The 19,991-nt window shown below is 43.9% G+C and overlaps 2 protein-coding genes across 5 annotated transcripts in view; one reads left to right on the top strand and one right to left on the bottom strand.

Annotated features, from left to right (window-relative positions):
- Window positions 1-2,803, top strand: part of GALM (galactose mutarotase) — an 84,007-nt gene extending 81,204 nt beyond the window's left edge. For both annotated transcript variants that reach the window (XM_073339971.1, XM_073339973.1), the window contains exon 8: window positions 440-2,803. In XM_073339971.1, coding sequence (XP_073196072.1) covers window positions 440-517 — 78 coding nt within the window. In that variant the 3' untranslated portion in view covers window positions 518-2,803. The remainder of the gene's footprint in view (window positions 1-439) is intronic.
- Window positions 2,804-3,085: 282 nt separating this feature from the next.
- LOC140909811 (serine/arginine-rich splicing factor 7-like) lies at window positions 3,086-19,848 on the bottom strand. Of its 3 annotated transcripts, XM_073339975.1 has the most exons (10): window positions 19,688-19,848; window positions 13,961-14,141; window positions 12,375-12,551; window positions 11,431-11,505; window positions 11,246-11,347; window positions 10,544-10,597; window positions 7,437-7,481; window positions 6,778-6,813; window positions 5,918-5,952; window positions 3,086-4,936 (listed from the first exon to the last, which is right to left on the bottom strand). In XM_073339975.1, exons 1-9 carry the CDS (start codon window positions 19,713-19,715, stop codon window positions 5,937-5,939), a joined length of 714 nt encoding a protein of 237 aa, XP_073196076.1. In that variant the 5' UTR covers window positions 19,716-19,848; the 3' UTR covers window positions 3,086-4,936; window positions 5,918-5,936. The 3 variants fall into 3 exon arrangements, with proteins under 3 accessions (XP_073196076.1, XP_073196075.1, XP_073196077.1); XM_073339974.1 differs by lacking the exon at window positions 5,918-5,952 and having other exon boundaries at window positions 19,688-19,847; XM_073339976.1 differs by lacking the exons at window positions 5,918-5,952; window positions 7,437-7,481 and having other exon boundaries at window positions 19,688-19,847.
- Between the last annotated feature and the right edge of the window lie 143 nt (window positions 19,849-19,991).

Below are 19,991 nucleotides of genomic sequence, written 5' to 3' on the forward strand. Positions count from 1 at the left end.
GCCCATGCCCTGCTCCCGTTCTTGCAGGTATGTGAGAGCCCGTGAAAACACACGTGGCACCCTGCAGCCAAACTGTGAACAGCAATGTACAACTCATTTCACAATGTTCCCCTCCCTCGGGAGAGCTGCGCCTGGAACAGAACAGCTGTTTTAAATGCACAAAACAACGCTGAAGCTGAGGCTTAAAACAAACGTTAAACTAAGCAGTCTGAAGTAGCTTATTTGGTCCTAGCATTTTAACGTGTCCTTAGCTAGCTAACAATAAGCTGTATCGGGTTAAACCACCTTGCCTTAGAAGGCTACTATGAAAGTTCAAAGGAGCACGAGGGTTTTAGATCTTTTTACCAAAGCTAAAAATGGCTCTTGCTGAGCAGTGATCGCACTCAGCACCAAGCTGTGAGACTGTCAGATTGAAGAGACTGTGTTTTTCTTTCCACAGCCCCATTTCCCCAGTGCGCTGCTGCGGCCAGGAGAGGAGTACAACCACACAACTTGGCTCAAGTTTACTGCAGCTTGAGGAGTCACCTCTGCAGCCACAAGGAGAAATTCATCACAAAGTGCTCTGAGTATGGGGGAGGGGAGCAGGGGAAATCACTGAAAACAGCAGCAGGAGCTTTCAAACTTCTCCAGCACAGGCAGAGGTGACAGGTGCGGGGACGTCTCCTGAGGACGGAGTTTGTAAAAGCTCTCAACTCTGGCTTGACGGCTCCCATTGGAATCACTGGTAAATCTCCCCTTGATGTCAACAGAGGAAGAGTTAGGCCAGTGCTGAGGCCCTGATCCCCAAAGGGACGTGCACACCTAACTGCCATTGATTTCAATAGGAGTTAGGACCCTAAATACCTTTGAAACCTGCCCCTTAGTCCATACAAAACTTGTCTTCCTCATCTATCAATTGGACCGTGTCAAGGCCTCTTTTAAACTCCTCTCCCCTTTTTCCTTCCCCATGGAATCAAGTTTAAACCTTTTGTCCTGTCTTCCTTCCCGGCCATGCACTCTTCACTCAGGGGACAAGCTTATCTTTGAGTGAGTCATTCCCACTTGCCCTGTCAATTCTGTCACGTTTGTCTCTTCCCACTCCCCCATCAGTGCTGCTTTCTGCACCATCCCTTTTGCCATTCAAGTGCTAACTAAAACCTCACTTCCATGAACCAAAAATAAATCTACCCACTATTCCTTCTTTCTCTGTATCTGTATTTTAGGCCTGGTCTACACCAGAAACTGTTACCTGTGTATGGGTTAGGGGTGTGATGTTTTACCAGGAGTTATACCAGGAAAGGCACTAGTGTGGATGCAGGTAAACCGACATAACACAGATGTACTTATTTCCCTCTCATCTAGGTATAAAACAGTCCAACTTACTAGTGTAGAGAAGCCCCCAGAGAAAGAACTGCCTTTGTAAGGGTAGCTCATACTCATACAAGTAGGGACTGAAGCCAGGGGGTCTATGGCCTACATCCTCAAAAGCATTCAGCTACTTAACTCCCGTGGGCCTATGTGCAGGACTAAGGCCAGGTCTCCACAACAAGCTTTAGCCAGTGTAGCTATGTTGGGCGGGGTATCTGTTCCCTATACTGGTACTTACAGACTGATCAAATTACTCCATCTTCTCTTCCGTAAACTAAACAGATTGAGCATCTTGAGTCTTTGACTATAAGGCATGTTTTTTAATCATTCTCACCGCTCTTCTCTGCACGCTCTCCAATTTTTCAATATTCTTGAATTGTGGAGACAGACCTGGACAGACTCTTCCTGTAGTAGTTACATCAGTGCCAAACACAGTGATAATATAACCTCTCTAAATCTATAGTCCCATTTATACACTCAAGGATCACATTAGCCCTTTGGCAACAGCATCATGCTGGAACCTCATGTTCAGCTGATTATCCACTGTGACCCCAAATCTTTGCTTCCTAGGAGAATCCCCCATCTTGTGAGCATGGCCTTGGTTCTTTGTTCCTAGATGTATGACTTTAGATTTGGCTATGCTGAAATGCATAGTTTGCTTGTGCCCCGTTAACCAAGCAATCCAGAACGCACTCTATCAATGTCCTCTTCATTATTACCACAGTGCTCCCGTCTTTGTGTCATCTGTAAAATGATCAGTAATGATGATGATTCCCACTCAGCCCCTACTTCTTACTATAATTGTTGCCTGGTTCTCTCCCACTGAACATTCTCCTCCCAGCTCTAAGCCTGCAGGTTTTCATGGGCAGTTAGTTTCCTCTTGAACTTGGTCTATATGCACAAGTTACACTACCAAAAAAAAAAAAAAGTGTTAAACTTGTGCAGCAAAACTCTGTGCTGACTTGTTTCAATTTAAGGGTTTGTCATTCCAGTTTAGTTCAGACCTGTTCCCAACCAATTAACCCCAAACCAGAATCAAGGAGCATCCACATAGGAGTTTGCACAGGTCTGACTAGATTTAAATTCACACATCTTAAACCCATGCAACTTTTCATGTACACAAGCCCTTAAACAGCTGTGGTTGTTAATAGCAATAACTAGACTGGCATCATTTCCAGCTGCTCACACCACCAGATGCTCTTAAGGTTTTCCACTACTTGCCAGTTTTTGTTTGCGGAAGAGATGCACTGTTGATAATACCCCACTTTAATTGAATTGTCTCGACCCTCCACTTGGTAAGGCATCTCCCATCTTTTCGTGTACTGTTATATATATATATATATATATATATATACACATCTTCCTTCTGTATTTTCCATCCATGCATCTATGACTTGGGTTTTAGCCCACGAAAGCTTATGCCCAAATAAATTTGTTAGTTTCTAAGGTTACACAAGTAGTCCTTGTTCTTTTTACTGTATTGCAACACATCACTGGCCACAGCTCCTTTACAGTCTGCGCTGCCCACTGTTTGGGCACTATGCCCCCTACCACAGAAGGAGGGACCCTTCCCTTTGAAACAGTCCTGCCCGCATATACCCTGATTCCTTACGTACTCCCATGACAGACCGTTAGCTGTGCACCAAACTGTTAAATCCTAAGGAAATGCAGTCCCAGCTGCTCCGTTTTCTGTGCTGCTCTGGAGGAGTGGAGAGACAGAAGAGATGGACCAATACAATAATTTTAGAGTCTGCGTGTTTATTGTGGAGTAGGTTTGTCTTAACAGTACAGAAGAGAAAGCGCTCATTAAATGCAATAGCATCATTCCATGTGGCACTTTTACTAGTTATACTGTAAAACTGCCAGACAACGGACAGTCTATACTGATGAATGTCATCCTAAGCAACAGCTTCTGGGTATATTTGCTAAATTATTCTAGGAGAATGTTGTCATTTCCTGCTCCTCATTTTGCAGTCTGGTTTTATGGATATTAGCAGAATATTAATCACAGCATAATTAGGATTGGGAGTGGATGCTTCTGTTGCTAAGCAACAATGCACTGAATGTATGGAAATTAGACACCAGAAAAAACAAGACTAGGCATCAAAGCTAGGAAAGTGGCTAGTACACTTCAGAAATAAAGCTGCCAAGTGGAATATCTTCAGAGTGTAGGGAGTACTTAGGGGTTTTAACATCTACCAGACATAAGTGGAGTCTAACATTAAATGAGAAGTCTGTTATCTGAAAATTATGGGTTACCCAAAATTTGTCTTTTGGTCCAAAAGGTCATTTTGCTATTTAAGGTACTACATTAATAACTTCTTTTAATCTGCCATTAGCCATTTCATTAGGAGCCCAAACAAGTCTGCTCTTTCCAATTCAGTGGATGTTTAGAAAACCCTAACAGTTCTTCTTAAATGTTGAAACTGACATCTAGCAACATTACATAAAGTAGTCCAGAATAAAAATATAACCTGGAGATTTTTAATATCTATTAAGAAGGATGCTGGCAGTCTAACCCTATTTTTGCCAATCAGGAAAGACCTGTCTGGACAGCCAGTCTCAGTTTCAACGTGAAATGCCGTATCCCCATGGAACTCCTGCCTACAGACCAACAAGGCTTTCAGAAGTTTCACATAAGATTCATTTTAAGCTCTTCAACCACATTTTTGCTGTGTGCGCTATAGAGTTTATCTTACCAATGTCTAAACAGGTTTTGTCTACCAGCATACAGGCTGCTTTTATGATTGTAAAGTGTAGCAGAACAGTTCTCAACTGCACAACTTCACTCAGTTTCATTCAGGTTTTCTCAGGTTAGACTAACTGACCATAAATAGGTTGTTGTAGAGAGAGCAACCCAGCTGCCTTTTCTCTCGGGACATGAACCGTTATTTAAAGGTGACCTGCAGTGCAAATACTGTGCTTGTGCCCTTCTGCTTTGTGATAAGAAAGGCTTTACTTTTTGTAAACAAACTTTAGACATTAGAAATTCATACTCTTTCTACACTGAAAGATTACAATGAATAGAGAGCTCATGTAAATGGTATTACAGGAAGTTATGGCAACTGAGCGATCAAGCATTTTTAGTCAGTGTTTAAAATTTTATCATCCATTTAACATCAATAACAAGTTCACATAACTAGAGACTACTTAAAATAAACTGGGATGATTACGATTGGTTTGGGGTAGGCTAATGGTAGCCACCTTTTTTCTTGTTAAGCAGTAGGGCACCACAAGGAGGGTTTTAGTTAGAAATACACATTTTATTTCAATGCCTCAATAAAAAAACTTGTCAATAAAAGAGCCCCACATTTTCAGATCACAGGATGTTAATACATACAACAAAACAAGTTGTGCACTAGTCTACTGATGTGACTTTGCAGAATTTAAAAGATCAAAATCCATGCCAATAATCAGATTGAAATACACTTCTAGAACTAAGCCCTTACCATTTACATCAAAGACACCACAAAATCCCTTATAATAATGTAAACAAAATAACGTTCTTCCCAGAAGGTTAACTTTGAAATTTCAGTCCATTCTTACAGGACTTGCACTCCTTCTTCGAGGGCTTCCTGACGGTGAACGACTGAAAGTGAAAAGAAAACAGAAGTCAGTTGGAGTAACTTCAGTATTCATCTGGAACTGCAGATTCAACACCACCCATCATACCCAGAAAGCCCTTTCCTCCCAGCACTGATCAGCTTAGCAAGTTAGTTTTACACCTCTACCCCGATATAACGCGGTCCTCGGGAGCCAAAAAACCTTACCGTGTTATAGGTGAAACCGTGTTATATCGAACTTGCTTTGGCCTCGAGCATTTCCATTAATAGTCACTTCCCGCCCCCTGACTGACTCCTCAGAACCCCCGCCCCATCCAACCCCTCCCCCCGCTCCCTGTCCCCTAACTGTCCCACCCCCTATCAACACCCCCATCCCCTGACAGGCCCCCAGGACTCCAATGCCCGTGCTCCCCGTCCCCTGACCGCCCCGCCCCCAGAACCTCCGAACCATCCAACTCCCCCTGCTCTCTGTCCCCTGACTGCCCCCCAAGACTCTCTGCCCCTTATCCAACCCCTTGGCCTCGGCCCAGCACCCTTAACACGCCGCTCAGAGCGGCGTGTCGGAGCCAGACAAGCGGACGTGCTGATCCACCGGAGCGTGCAACCCCACCGCCCAGAGCACTGCTTTACCGCGTTATATCCGAATTTGTGTTATATCGGGTCGCGTTATATTGAGGTAGAGGTGTACTTTTAAAACAGACCTTGCATACATACACTGTTAGACGATACCCTCAAGGATGTAAGAAATCTCAAGTTTGCTATAGTCATTAGTAGGATTTTAAAGTTTTTAATTAATAAACAATGCACCTTCAAGATTTGACAGTCATTTCTAAAGTGTCCAAAAGAACAGCAGGAAAAGAACAGAGTAAGGAGGAAAAGGAAGGCTACAAACAAGGTCTCAGTGTGGCATGTTACAAGCGACTCCCATTCCCATGTACTCCTTCCCTCAGGAGATTTTTACCAAGCTTGGAAGAGCTGTCTCCAAGTGTTCAGAAGAGCATACTTACCTGAGTTAATGGAGAATGGTTATAAATGGCTCAGACTAAAATTGAAAAAACAAGGCTAGTGATTAATTACATAAAAACATACAGAAGTTCAAATAAGAACCGATCTGGGCTACACAAGGGAAATGCAGAGAATTTTATCCTGCTCTTACCATGTAGGAACAGCGGACTGCGCAGCTATTTGTTAAAGTAGAGCCAGCAGCAAGGATGACAGCAGTTTGAGTCCATTCAGCCAGATGGGTGTTTGTTACAAGAAGTCTTTAGTTTATGTTTTGTTTCACACATTTAATCTGTTTCCAGCTTTACTCTGAGCCATTTCCATTTCCCACTATTATTAGTATTATTCAGATTTTTCCTCTGGCTACAAACATCCCTTGAGAAACTGGGTTCAGTCCTTCTGAAGAAGGTTTAACCTTAAGCCAAAAGTAGCCACTGCACCCTCTACTAAAGAAGTTAGTCTCATTACAGTCACTGGAGTTTTTAAACAGACTGTTTAAAATGGATTCTCCCTGTGGCTATTTTCCCATAGGTTTCATGTATTTTTGCTTATCCTCTTGCATGGATCTCAGTTCAATGAAACCTTTACAGAGGATGGAAGTCCAACAGAAATAGCCCAAGACAAGCTCTTCATAGTGCACCATGTTCCCACTTTCTTCTGAGCGCCTCATTTTAGTAATCAGTGTCATATGCATTAAGGAAGCCCAGTCTCTCCAAAATATTCCTTTTAGTGCTTACAGTTAAGTAAAGGAAAAAGTTCCGGTAACTTCAGTGTTGGCAAATGCTGACTTTTCAGTAGTGATGACAGGACTAACACTGTCATATGTGCTACACCCAGCAGTCTTTAGTAGCAAGTTTCAACTTACCTTCTCTTTGGAGAGGGGGATCTGGACTTTGATCGGCTGCAAAACAGAAAGAAATACTAAGTGACAACTTAATAAAGTTACATTACATTATAACAAAACAATTTCTCCCGTACTTAAAAATAGTGAGAAAATCTCCAGAACCTTAGTCAGCATTATATATAGGTATCATTGACAACACGTCCAAAATCTTTTACAAGGATTTGTAGGGGCATCAAATTAATCCTCACCATCCCTACTAGAGCTGGAGCTAGATATGACTTTGCAGCAAACCCTTTTAGGTGTTTCAAGAACAATTTTTCTTAACTGTCATAACACTTCCGTGATATAGGGGTGGAGGAGAGGAACAAGTTGAAGTAAGAGGAATCAGTACTGTGGTGGAAACGAAATGGTTAAAACAAAAAGATGGGCTAGGGAAATTTCCCTGCCTTCCCCCACAGACACCTGCAAAGAAAATATTTTCTAGCCACAGTTATGTTTGAAATAGAAAACTCACTAAATATTCATGACCTTTGAAGTAAAAATCCCAACTATTAAACCTAAGCAATAACATCCTTCAAATACAAGTGAAATATTGGTCCAAGCAAAGGGCTTTGTGAATCATGACGAAGCAATACTGACTACTAAAAGGTCTAGTGCAGGTTTCAGCATTACATGCTCACCTTTTAGCAGGTGAGCCAGATTTAGATCTACCATGGGACCCAGACCTACAATGGGAGAGAAATAAGGCTCAGCAAGGCACAAGTGGGATGTATGTACAGTGACGTTACCTAAACCAGTGATAATGAAATTCATACCACGTGCCAAGAAAACTGTGGAGGGCTAGTAACCAACAGGCAGAAATCCATCCGTGTGGGGGGCTTTTGCAGTTAAGTTTCAGAAGACAGCTTTTTAATTCAGTGCCACACATGCCGCAGTCATCATTCATCAACCTATTCTAGACATTACTTGAGACAGTTCATATGAGTACATTGTCCAATCGAAGCTATGACTAGTATTTTCACAAAAACAATTGAGTGCTGTATTCCAAACTGGCAAGATTCCATTGGGAGCTTCCACCTAAAAGCCAAGCTGTTTTCCAGACAGTACTCTCCTGCAACTCAACCATCATCATTTCAATGTTAACACCTTCGCCACTTGAAATCTTCAACCTTGGTTAAAAGTGTCTGCTGAAAGTGTGACATGTTTTCTAGCTATGAAAAGTTAACTGTTCTGAAAAGACTTCCAAAGGTGTCAGCTACATTGGAACAAGTTTGAAGTGCACCTCAATGTTACCAATGTTGTCCATAAAAGTAGATTAATTTTCATTTTCTAGATAGTTTAATCAACAAATAGTATTTTAGTTTTCCAGTATTCAAGCCTTTCCTCAACTATTTCAGCATTTCATAAGCTTTGATGTTGTCAGGATTGTGATCACTATGTTTAGGTAAACCTTGAACTATTACATTGAGTTCAGTCAGAAGAACACATCAAGTCATTCAACCACTGCACCCCTTAATGTCCTTTCTGAACCAAGAACTTGGTTTCTTTGAAACAAATACTGCCTTAGCCAAGTGACACTGCTGTACCTCAGTCCTAATATTAATTCTTGTAAGAATCTAGAGCTCTCAATCATCTAAAGTCACTATGATCAAGAAATTCACAATCTTCCTTCCTTACCAGCTTCACCACACCAAGTGTTGCTCAATTGCTTTTGCATAGACTTTCTTGACACACAAGACAATGAAATTTCACTCATGTGGCCAATTAGTTTATGAAGATAATGCATGAAGCCTGCTACAGTAAACCATACTCTGAACTTTACTAGGGTTGCCACTTCCAGGTATTTTCAGAAGCAGAAACCTTGAAACAGGGCACTGATATTCTTTACTTATAGCAATTCCCAGTAGTGTCAGCAGTTAGTTTCTGCATTCCATCTCATGTGATGCACATCTTGCAGTGACTGCTGACCATTCCCAGGAGCATGCATCAATACTCGTGTAATGAGATATACCAGCATGTTTTCAAGGCAGATATAAGTTGCTCACTCATATTCATTTGTGTTTGATTCCCCCCAACTATTTCTGCGGTATGGCAACACTTGTGCCATTTTCTTTGCTCAGAAAATCTTTCAACAACAAGAATTAGCATGAGAGCAGTGCCTCCTTAATATAACCACCATCAGAAAAAAGCTGCTGTGTGATTTTGTGACATTTTAAAACTAGCAGCAGGATGAGAATGTTTAACTGGTTCTAGAACTTTTATAGCTCTAATGCCAAGCCTTCCCTTTGTTCTTCTGTAAAGAAGCCATGAGAATCGTCTGCTTACTTGAAAGTATAATAGTGAATATTCTGAAACCATGCACAGTGAACAATATCAATGCTTCACTACTTTTCAGTTACTCGAGTCCTGAAATGGCCACTTAACTGCACACTTACAGTGAAACAGGTATGCTGTGAATAAGTTTAATGTTAAAATGGGAATTCTAGGTGTAATCCCTTCATCTGAGAACAAACTGCTGACTCCAAGAACACAATCCCAGTGCTAAAATTCAGTAGACAATGGTATGCAGGGTTATTCAAGAGTCTCCCTCGCTGACACGTAAATTGAGCTTGATTAGTTGTTCTCTGCACATCACTGGCATATGCCAATTAAAGTCTGGGCAGATTCAATGACGATGAAAAGAATGCTTCCTTTACTTTCTCTAGGCATGCCCCACAACCCCACCCCAAACAGCAGGAACTACTGTTGCTGCTAGAAGAAATGGAAGAGATGCAGCTAGGAGAGAGCTCGTCATTAATTCTGCAGCCCTTCGAGAGAGGGAGCAAAACCAACGGATGTAGTCAAGAGCAGAGAATGGAACAGCATCATCCGTAATCCTAAATTTTAATTCTATCTTTACATAACAGACAGCAGGAGACCTGGTCCACGAATGCCAGCTTTGCTGTCCATCGCACACCCATGCACGGACTGCAGTTTAGACCTACTCATTACAGAAGTATGAATGAGAACTCAGGCATGAAACATTTTACACACAATTCTTTAAATCTGGTTTGAGACATTTAATTCCTATGATCCGTTCTGTACAAAACAATCCTCCACGCTATTATGCCACCTTTTAATCTAATTCAGCTACCACAACTGACAATTGCTGCCCTGTACCGTTCAGAGATCAGCATTCAGACAGTCTGAATCAGCAGTAACCAAGAATTTGGGCACTAGTGAGTCTTTCATGCACTTGTCCCAGACACATACCCAGGATGCTACAGAATACCGAGAATCTGGCATGGAGAACCCTTGGGAGAGGAATGCTTTAAGGAGTAGCACAACAGTACACTTTGACTTCCTGCAGGTTAGAAGCAGGAAGGAATTATGATCTCAAATGGGCAAGGTGCATTTAAGTACTAGGACTTACTTCAGTTTTAGGTGACTTATGTGTTTCTCATACATATTAACTGGCATACATGCATATTAGTCAAAAGTGGTTTATTAGTTTATTAATATGCATACATGCATATTAGTCAAAACCGAAGGTTTGCCTATTGTTCACCATCACAGCTCTAGACTTAAGGTGTCCTGTAAAACTGCAGGTAAAGTAATAAAATATATTATAAATAAGACTATGATGTACAGTTTTAGAATACTTCATACCCCAAACTTGCTGGAAAAGCAGTTTAGACAGCACCCAGCATTTACTTAGAATTGAAAAAAACTAATACATTTGACCACAAGTTAATTCAGCCTGCAGCTATTAGTTAGTTGCTTTAATCAATTCTGTCAAAGATCTTACCTGCTTCTTGGCCATGTAACGGACCTGGATCTTGAACGTGATCTGGATCTAGATCTAAGTTTGAAAAGAAACTAATAAAAACCAATCAAGCTCCAGGAGAAAGTATTAAGTATTAAAGTCACCTATCAAAGTAGCCTTGTTGCCGATTGGTGCTAAGGTAACTGTCAAGATCACAGGACCTACAGGGTGCATAGGACAATCAGAACAGACACCTAGCTTACACAGAATAAGGCTATAGGTTTAACCATGTAGTCCCAAAAGCTCAGTGCTTGCCTAAATGGTGGGGTAATGTGCTGCACATTAATATGTCTGTGTAGCCCGTTTTTGTTTGAAACAGCACTATGTTAAAGCACACCAGTGAACCTTTGTGCGCACCAGCAGGGTCTACCCAGACCAATTAACGCACAAGCATATTAATGCTCTTTAGAGATCACATCGCAGTACTGCACATTTCTGCTCTGTGTAAACAAGCCCTCAGAAAACTATTTTTTCACTATCCACTTTAGTTCAAGAGGAACTAAAGTTAATGTATTCCCCAATAGCCCTTTTAAAGGAATTATAGTTCGGTCTTGAGGGTTGTCAGGCCCTTTTCAAAGAGTCTGCTCTGCAAACACGTAAAGTTACACTTCCCACAAATATGTTCTGAATCTACCACCTTAATAAAAACATTATCTGGTAGTCATTGTGCATAATAACAATTACCTTGATCTTTTTAAAGAACCCGACCGGGACCTGCGGGGTGAGGCTGATCTAGATCTACGAGGAGAGACAGATCTGGATCTGCGAAGGGAAGCTGACCTGGACCTGCAGGGAAAAATTTAAAAATATAATTATGCAATGTTTGATTTCTCTTAAAAAAGGGAAGCACAAGACAGTGTGAAACGCACCTCCTACCACGGCTTCGGCTGCGTGACCGAGAATACCTTCTTCCTCTGGACCTTGAATGAGATCTAGACCGTGACCTAATGTTAGGTTAGAAAAAATAAGTATTAGAAAAGAACTTTAGCAATTAGTGCACGTGAGCCTCTGCTGAAGTCAAAATTTCAGACAACTAAAAATTAGTGTCTGTCAGTTGGAAAAAACTCAGGGCCTATTTGTTTTGAGCATTTTTACTACCTAGAAAAGATGTTAAGCTGAATTACATTTAGAATTACATTATAATATAAAACACTGTAATGTGTATTTAAAATAAACCTTGCAAGTTTGCAGGTCGACCCTCTTTGGCCCAAGGTCTAGCAGATCTAGACGATCTAGAAGTATCTATAGCCGATCGCTGCATCTAGGTGTTCTCTTCAATCTAACGACGATCAAACTGACAGCCAAATGAGCCAGGGTGAGGCTTGATTGACGCAAGAAGATTTTTCTAGGTGGGAATGTGGTCAATCTGGTGTTCCTCTTTCTAAACCGGAGGGGGGGGGCCCCAATTGAAAGCCAAATTTACTGTTACGGCGATCACCGTCTCAAATTTTCTGCCCTTTAAAGAATATGGTGAAGCTAGGTGTAGATGGCTCGAGGGGATCTGGCCTCTTATGCTGATCACCTCAAGGTCTAGGAGGATCTTAATTGTCGGATTTTGCAAGGCGCCTCAGCATGATATCTTAAGGCTCGTGACATTCTGAATCAAGGCGACTGACTCAAACGAAGAAACCTGAAAGGTTTTGACCAGGTTGATTATTAATATATTAACATTTATATGAAATAACAAATTGTAATATATACCTGTATAATTACAGCATTAAAGTTAAATTAAACTGGCATAACATTCTCTCCTTGGCTAATGACTACACCAGTAACTGGTGAAAAGAACCAATCACTCCTTTCACACGCATACCTGCTCCTCCGTCGACGACTATAGCGATGACAGTCATAAGCATAATGGCCTTTCTCGCCACATTCATAACATCGGTCATTAGGATCAAATGGTCGCCGCGCAGGAGGTCTATCGTAGCGGGAGCGACGGGGCATGCCTGTTGACAGCTCAACTCTCACTCTGGAGCCACAAATCACCCTGTAATTTGATATATGCAAAATATCAATTAATAATCTGGTATTTTTCCTTATCTAATGCCTATTAAATAAGAAAGCCAATCTCTAAAGAATCACTAAAATTTGAGAATCCCATTTCTGTAAAAGAGTACATCTTTTAAGCTCTGGTCTACACCTAACACTTCGGTCAACCTAGTTATGTCGCTCAGGGTTCTGAAAAATTCTCACCTGAGAGATGTAGTTAAGCCTACACAAGCCCTGTTGTAGACACTAGGGATGTAAAATATTAAATGATCAAATGGTTAACCGATATTAGTCTTACCGTTACTATATTGCAGTTTACATTTAAAACAGATTGCCCCTGCCCCCACGTGCGAGCACACCATGTGCATTAACAAATCCGCCTCTTCCCTATCCTCCTCCTGCTTCCCACTCAGTGGCAGCGCCCAGGCAGGACAAGCCAGGCTGCCCTTGCACGGTGATGGCTCGAGAGCCCGTAACACCAGGGAGCGGGGGCGGATGAAACGCGTTGTGCTCTCAGGCTATCAATGCCGGTTCCCAGGGTTGGGTGCCTCACTCCCCACCAGGAGCCAGCACAGCAAACCCAGCCGCGCACATGCTCTTCCACACAAACATGGGCCCCCTGCCTGGGGAGCAGCCACCACCCCCCGTTGGCCCAGCCCCTCGAGAGACCCCTCACCATCTCGGGAGACTATGCGGAGGCCCTGGACACCGTCCAGACCCCTCCTGTGTGGGCGGCTACTCAGGGCGCCACTCACTGCTGCCACATGATGTGGGTGCGGCGGGCTGAGGGGGCAGGTGGCGCTGGGCACTAAGTCTGGCAGTGCCGCTACTAGGGAGTTCTCGCCACCTCCTGGCCTGGCCCATGGGGTGGCCAGGAAGCTGGGAAGCAAGGGGAACGTGACCGGAACTAGCCAAAGTCCCGCAATGCACCAAGGGAGACCAGACCACGTGAGAGGGGAGACTGGTGTTGCCATGACACCTCCCAGTCACTTGACAGGTTCTCCCTGCCACCATAATACTCCCAGATTATGTGATGGTCTCTCCCTCTCCCCCCACCTCTCATCGCCATGACAGTGTGTGGGACGGGGAGGGGGGGAATATGACGGGGTGCGAACTGGGGATGTAAAATATTAAACAGTTAACCGATAAAATTTTTAGTTGCTTAAATGGGTATTTTTTAAAATGATATTTACATCCCTAGTAGACACCATGAGGTTTATGGAAGAATTCTACCGTCCTTGTCTCTCAAGTGCTGGATTTACTGCAGTGATGGAGATACTGTTTCCATCCCTGCAGCAGCAAGTGTCTACACTACAGCGGGACGGTGGCAATGCTGCTGTAGCACTTATAGGTCAGACACATCCTTAGTAAGAAGTTAAGGCCACCAGAAATACAATACATTCGTACTTTCCATCCAAACCACGAACTGCGTCTTCAGCATCTCTTGGGTCTTCAAACTCCACAAAGGCGAAGCCCGGCGGGTTCCGCGCGATCCACACAGTGCGCAGGGGGCCATAGTAGCTGAAGGCTCGCTCCAGTTCTCCCTTCCCGGCCCCAGTGCCCAGGTTCCCCACGTACACCTTGGTCTCTGCAAGAGCAAATCACACAATCGTTGAGTAACTGAGTAGCCCTTTCCCTCCCTCCCCCAAGACCTGCAGGGTCGCCCCAGTTAAGCAAGGCGGCTGGTGTAAAGTTACAAACTGCTGATCATCACAATTTGCTACTGGCAGAAGTTACTGACATCTAGGTGTTCTTTTTGCTGCCCTGTCACAATCTGCTGCCTCTGACTTTCCCATACTCCCATCCCAGGTAGCAAATTATGACAGATGGGGTAGACCCATCACAACTTTCTACCTCTCACCTTCCCCGTCCCCGTCAAACTGGTGGGCGCAGAATGTATTCGGGGATATGGGGGGTTGAGACGCTTTATGGGGAAAAAAATAACTGCACACATTTTACCCACAGGGTAAAACAACTAGCAAAGCGGATTCCTCCAGACATGTCAGGTCCTCAGACGGCGCTGTGCCCTTGACTCTAGATGGCGCTGTGCGCTTGACAGATTTCTGTTTAGCTTGCACAGCATTATCCAAAGTTGTTGCCATCTGTACATTAATCTGTTTGCTACGATGGGGTGTGCACATTTAACTGAAGGTAGAAAGGGATCTCCAGAGAGTTGTCTCAAGTGTCCAACCCAGGATGGAATTGTTCTGCTCCAAAGAACAGGTGCACCTATCACATTAGTAACAACAGCGTGATGCAAGTAAGCAGTATCTCACTTAAAATTTACATTACTATATACTTCCATGGCTCTGTCTGAATCGATGCCATACTGTTTTTAATATTTAGTGAGAGTTGCATGTTGATGTTTTAAAAATTGGCATATGTACTAGTGTGGCAGGGGTGTGGGGCAAATTACTACAGACACAAAGAAGGCAGCATGATCAGGGGTTAGAGCAGTGGCTTTCAACCTTTCCAGACAACTGTACTCCTTTCAGGCATCTGATTTGTCTTGTGTATCCCCAAGTTTCACCTCACTTAAAAATTATTTGCCTACAAAAATCAAATAAAAATACAAAAGTATCACAGCTCACTATTACTGAAATAGTGCTGACTTTCTCATTTTTACCATATAATTATAAAATAAATCAACTGGAATATAAATATTGTCCTTACATTTCAGTGTATAAAGCAGTATAAACAAGTCATTGTCTGTATGAAATTTTAGTTTGCACTGACTTCACTAGTGCTTTTTCCGTGGCCTGTTGTAAAACTAGGCAAATACCTAGATGAGTATACCCCCTGGTTGAGAACTACTTGGTTAGAGCACTCAGCTGAGATGTGGGAAACACTGTTCAAATAATTTTTCCTCCCTTCTGCCTAAGGGAAAATGAACTTGGGTACCCCACATCCCAGGCAAGTGTACTAACCACTAGGCTAGAAGTGATAAGGTAAATGGTAACCACATCTAATAGGCAGCCTCTGAGCACAACCACAGGATCAGGCCCACATGCAAAATAAGCATTGCCTCCCACCATCTTCCCTGGTTTGTGAATTGCTCTGCGTCTTGGGTGGGATACAGGTAACCAGATGCCTAGAGTAAGGCAGCAGTGTGCATGCTTAAAAGTAGACACTTAGGCACCTAAGGAACTTTTACCCTTAGAATATAAAAACCGAGTGCTTAAAGGGTTTGGTGAGATTTTTGGGAATTTCAGTGGAACTTAAAATTGGGACACAGGCATCTAAATCTTTGTGAATCTCTTTATAGAGGAAAAAGAGGACCCAGGAATTACAGGCCAGTCAGCTGAACTTTGATACCGAGAAAGATACTGGAAATAATTATTAAACAGTCCATTGGTTAAAACCTAGAGGATATAGGGGGTTATAAGGAATAGCCAACATGGACCTGTCAAGAACAAATCATGCCAAATAAACCTGATTTCCTTCTCTGGTAGGATTACTGTCTAACTGGATGGGGGGAAGCAGTAGATGTGACATATCTTGATTTTAGTAAGGCTTCTGACACAGTCCCACACGACATTCTCATAAGAAAACTAGGGAAATATGTTCTAAATGAAACTACTATAAGGCAAGGGCATAACAGGTTAAAGATGATACTCAAAGAATAATTATCAATGGTCAAATTGGGAGGGTATATCTAGTGTGGACTTGCAAAGGTCAATCCTGGGTCCAGTACTATTCAATATTTTCCTTAATTACTTGGATAATGAATTGGAGATTAGGCTCATAAAATGTGCTGATGACAGCAAACTGGGAGGGGTTGCCAGCACTTTGGAGAACAGGAGTAGAATTCAAAAGGACCTTGACAAATTGGAGGCCAGCAACTGGCTGATTAGCCCCACTCACTGCACCTGGGAAAAACACCTGTGGCTGGTTGATCCTCATAAAAGGAAGAGCAGCTCCTAGAACAGAGGAGCTGTAATACCAGCCAGAGGCTAGAACAACTATGCTAAGGAACAAGTGGATAGACGGCAAACTGTGGGTAAATCCTTTTATCACAAAGGCTCTGAGGTAAGAACCAGGAACTTTTGGGTTGAAGAACTTATGGGTGTGAGGGATAGACTTGAAGTTTAGATCTTGTTTTGTTGAGGAGATTTGAAATAACAGAAAGAAACCACAACTAACCCTGCTAGAAACTACCTCCCGGGGCTCTGAGATGGTTCCAGGCAGAATTCCCCCAGGGAAGGGGCTATCTGAGCAAGTCTACACCCAACTGGAAGAGGGTGCTATAAAACAGCCTCCAATCCCTTACGCTTCCACTCTATTTAAGGATGATTCTGGCCAGGTGATCAACTCTGCATTCTGTACAGGTGCTAAGACACAACATCTATGTTAGCTGAAAGGATGCAACAAAAATATCATACTGACCCACAAAGGGATGAGGGCAACCACAGTAATAGACTCATTAATATTACCATCATAATGTAAGACATTTGTATGTGTATGCAGTATTGTTGAAAACTTTCCTGGGATAAGATATGGTTTATAGTTGGATAGCAAGCAGGTAGAGGCAGAAATTAAAGAGGAATCTTCACAGTTAAAGCACTAAACATGTGAACCAATTGGCTAATTCTAATGGGATAATAGTACCACCACTTTACATGCATTGCTCAGATATGGAATCACTGTACACGTATGCCACCACTCTCTGCATGCACAGCATCACCTAGCACAATGCTATCAGGCCTTCATTCTCCAGCTCATGAAAGATGCCCTGATCAGCACAGGACAGAAAGGAAGAGCAAGGTCACCTGAAATGTTAAGGTTAAAATTTAAGTGGCTTATCAGACTTAAATTGATACCACTGAAATAGTGCAAAGGCTTTTCTGTAAATTAAGACAAGTATTCCAGTACTACACGCCTACTCTTTAGATACAAAATGTGGCTAAACCTGGACTGGTTCAAATTTTAACTATTCAAAACCAGCCAACAGTCTGATTATTAATAGCTTGTTGGGGAAGGACTCCTGCAAGCATCTTTGATTGCGACAGTTAACACTGGCCACTTTACTTTTGAGTGAAAACATTCACACAGGATATATATACACACACTAATTTCACACCCTCTAGACATTCCCTTAATAAAAGACAATAAGGCAAATTGAGGCAAACTATTAAAGCATTTTGAACTAAAGGAATTATCTGGTTTTCCCCATGACACCCACACAAATGGAGAGCTGAAGACCTATAGACGCAAGTACCTCTGATGGCAAAGAAGCAGAACTAACCACACAATTGGTATCTGTCAAACTATGAATGTTTAATTTAACAGCCTAGCCAGAATCAAAGTCTGTACCCTCATTGTTACAAATGTGGGTTTTTAAGTTTGGGGTTTTAGGGTTTTTTAAACAGATTAGCTATCCTCTCCAAAAACCTACTGGAGACACAGCATTCTAATTTAACCAAAAGACAACCAATACAAAAGAGTAATGGCTTTTTTTAAAAAAGCCTTCATTTCTGGCAGAACATTAAAATTGTCAGAATGAAGAACATCTCTGAAATGTAGCCTACAGAAGGCTATGAAATTAAAAAATGCTATCAGAAATATAAACAATGCAGTAGAAAACAACATTTATGCATGCAACAAATGAAATAACGAGGAAAGTGTGCATTTCAGCATTTGCAGAATGGGGAATTACTTGGAGAAATAAGGAATTTTTTGAAGTGTTTTCAATAAGGGGGGAGGATATCTCATTACTGGATGTCCAAAACTGTATTTAATGTTACAGGAATGTACAACTGTTCTAGATATGAATTTTTTGGGAGAGGCAACAGGAAAAAGTATAAAACTAATGTGCCTTACCTCAAACAAAAAGGCAAATTAAAATAACCCCTATTTTTAATTTCATTACTTTTGTGGGTGTATGAATACTTGTCTGTCTTGGGGTTGTATTCTTTTTTTAAAAAGCGGAAATTTTCCTTTGAGAATTATTTCATACAAGATAGTACAGTGCCCTGAGGGCCAAAGTGTGTGTGTGGTTTTTTTTTAAAGGCATTTAGGAAAATAGTGAGATTCTCAAAAGCATCTAGGGGCTTTCAACCTTTGCAAATCTGGCCTGTAGTGAATATTGTGGAACCAGGTTCCACACAACTGTTGATCTGAAAAAGCATAAGGGTCCTGGAGAAAGTGGCAAAACGGCCCCTGACGAATGCAATCCCCATGGGTGGATTAAAGGAAACTGAAGAAGCTCTGATACCAACCCAGGAAATCTGTCAGCCTTGATGTCACAGGATCCTAAAGAATAAACTTAGTTCTGAATTTCCCCCTTCTCCCTCCCCCCCCTTCTTTGAAAGAGCGAAGGGCTAATGCCACCCTACAAACGCAGTGCTGTAGGAGGAACAGGGAGAGGTGATTCGAAATATTGGGGTTAGGGGTTTCCCCAATGATTATTTGCGCTTAAATAGGCACCAGCTCAAGGCCGTGCTCAGAGTAATAAGCCACCTTTAAAATGAAGTGGAAGGCAGGAATTTACACCCAGAACACGCCTCAACCCCCGGCGTGCGCACAGCTTTACGCAGACCCCCCAGCTGAGGGGGGTTTCTCGCCAACACTAAAAGGGAACCCCCCCTTAGCACGGTGGGGGGGGCAGCGACTAGGCCCAGGTGCCGCCCGAACCTCCCTGCAGCAGGGGCCGCCCTGACCGGGGGGAGGATCCGGGCAACGGCTGCTGAGCGGTACAACCCTGCGGGGGGGGGGGGAGACCCCTCTGCAACCCCCCCCCCCCCGGGACTCGCCTCTGCAGCCGCGTGCGCCCAGCCCCCTCCCCCCGGCTCGCACGCGCATGCTCCCTGGCAGCCGGGGGCGCCCCTCCCCCCCGAGGCGCCCAGAGGGAGGCGCTGCGCGCGCCGGCGCTCGCGGACAGGCCCCGCCCCGCTCTGAGGCGCCGCCATGGTTGTTGACGCCGCGTCCGTTTCGCTCCCCCGCACCCCTCCCGCAGCCCGGCGCTCCCGCCGCAGCCCGGCCCCGCACCGCCCCTACGCGCGGGGAGCCGCGGCCCTGGCCCGGCGCGCGCCCGACCTGCGCAAAATGGCGCCGCCCCAGCGACCCCCGCGCCGGCCACTCCCCCGAGGAGCGGAAAGGCGGGGGCGGCCCCTCCACAGCCAGCCCGGCACCTACCGCCGCCATAGCGCCCGTAGCGAGACATCGCCGCGGCTCCGGCCGTAGCTCCGCGCCGGGCCGTTCGCGCGCATGCGCCGGGAGCCCCTAAAGGAGCGACTGCTCTCGCGCATGCGCACGGCACTCCCCCCCGCCCGTTTCTGCGCGCCGGCTGAGGCAAAGCGGGAAGTGGAAGCTTGGTTTCTATGGCAACGCGCCGTCGTGCCGTCCGCCATGTTCTCGAAGGCGGCGGCGGGCGAGCGCCCAGAACTTCCGGCCCGGGCTGTCACGGGCCGCGCCGCAAGGGTGGGGGCCAGGCCCCTGA

This window comes from Lepidochelys kempii, chromosome 3 (genome assembly GCF_965140265.1).
Source record: "Lepidochelys kempii isolate rLepKem1 chromosome 3, rLepKem1.hap2, whole genome shotgun sequence".
In the NCBI taxonomy this organism is placed as follows: Eukaryota; Metazoa; Chordata; order Testudines; family Cheloniidae; genus Lepidochelys; species Lepidochelys kempii.

What these genes read in the sequence shown, in the direction of transcription:
- LOC140909811 (XM_073339974.1), bottom strand. Translation starts at nt 19,715, where the DNA reads ATGTCTCGCTACGGGCGCTATGGCGGCG. An exon ending in GTTACATGGCCAAGAAGCAG is followed by an intron (nt 7,482 to 10,543) that starts GTAAGATCTTTG and finishes CTCCCATTGTAG; the next exon opens with GTCTGGGTCCCATGGTAGAT. An exon ending in TCTGGCTCACCTGCTAAAAG is followed by an intron (nt 6,814 to 7,436) that starts GTGAGCATGTAA and finishes TCTGTTTTGCAG; the next exon opens with CCGATCAAAGTCCAGATCCC.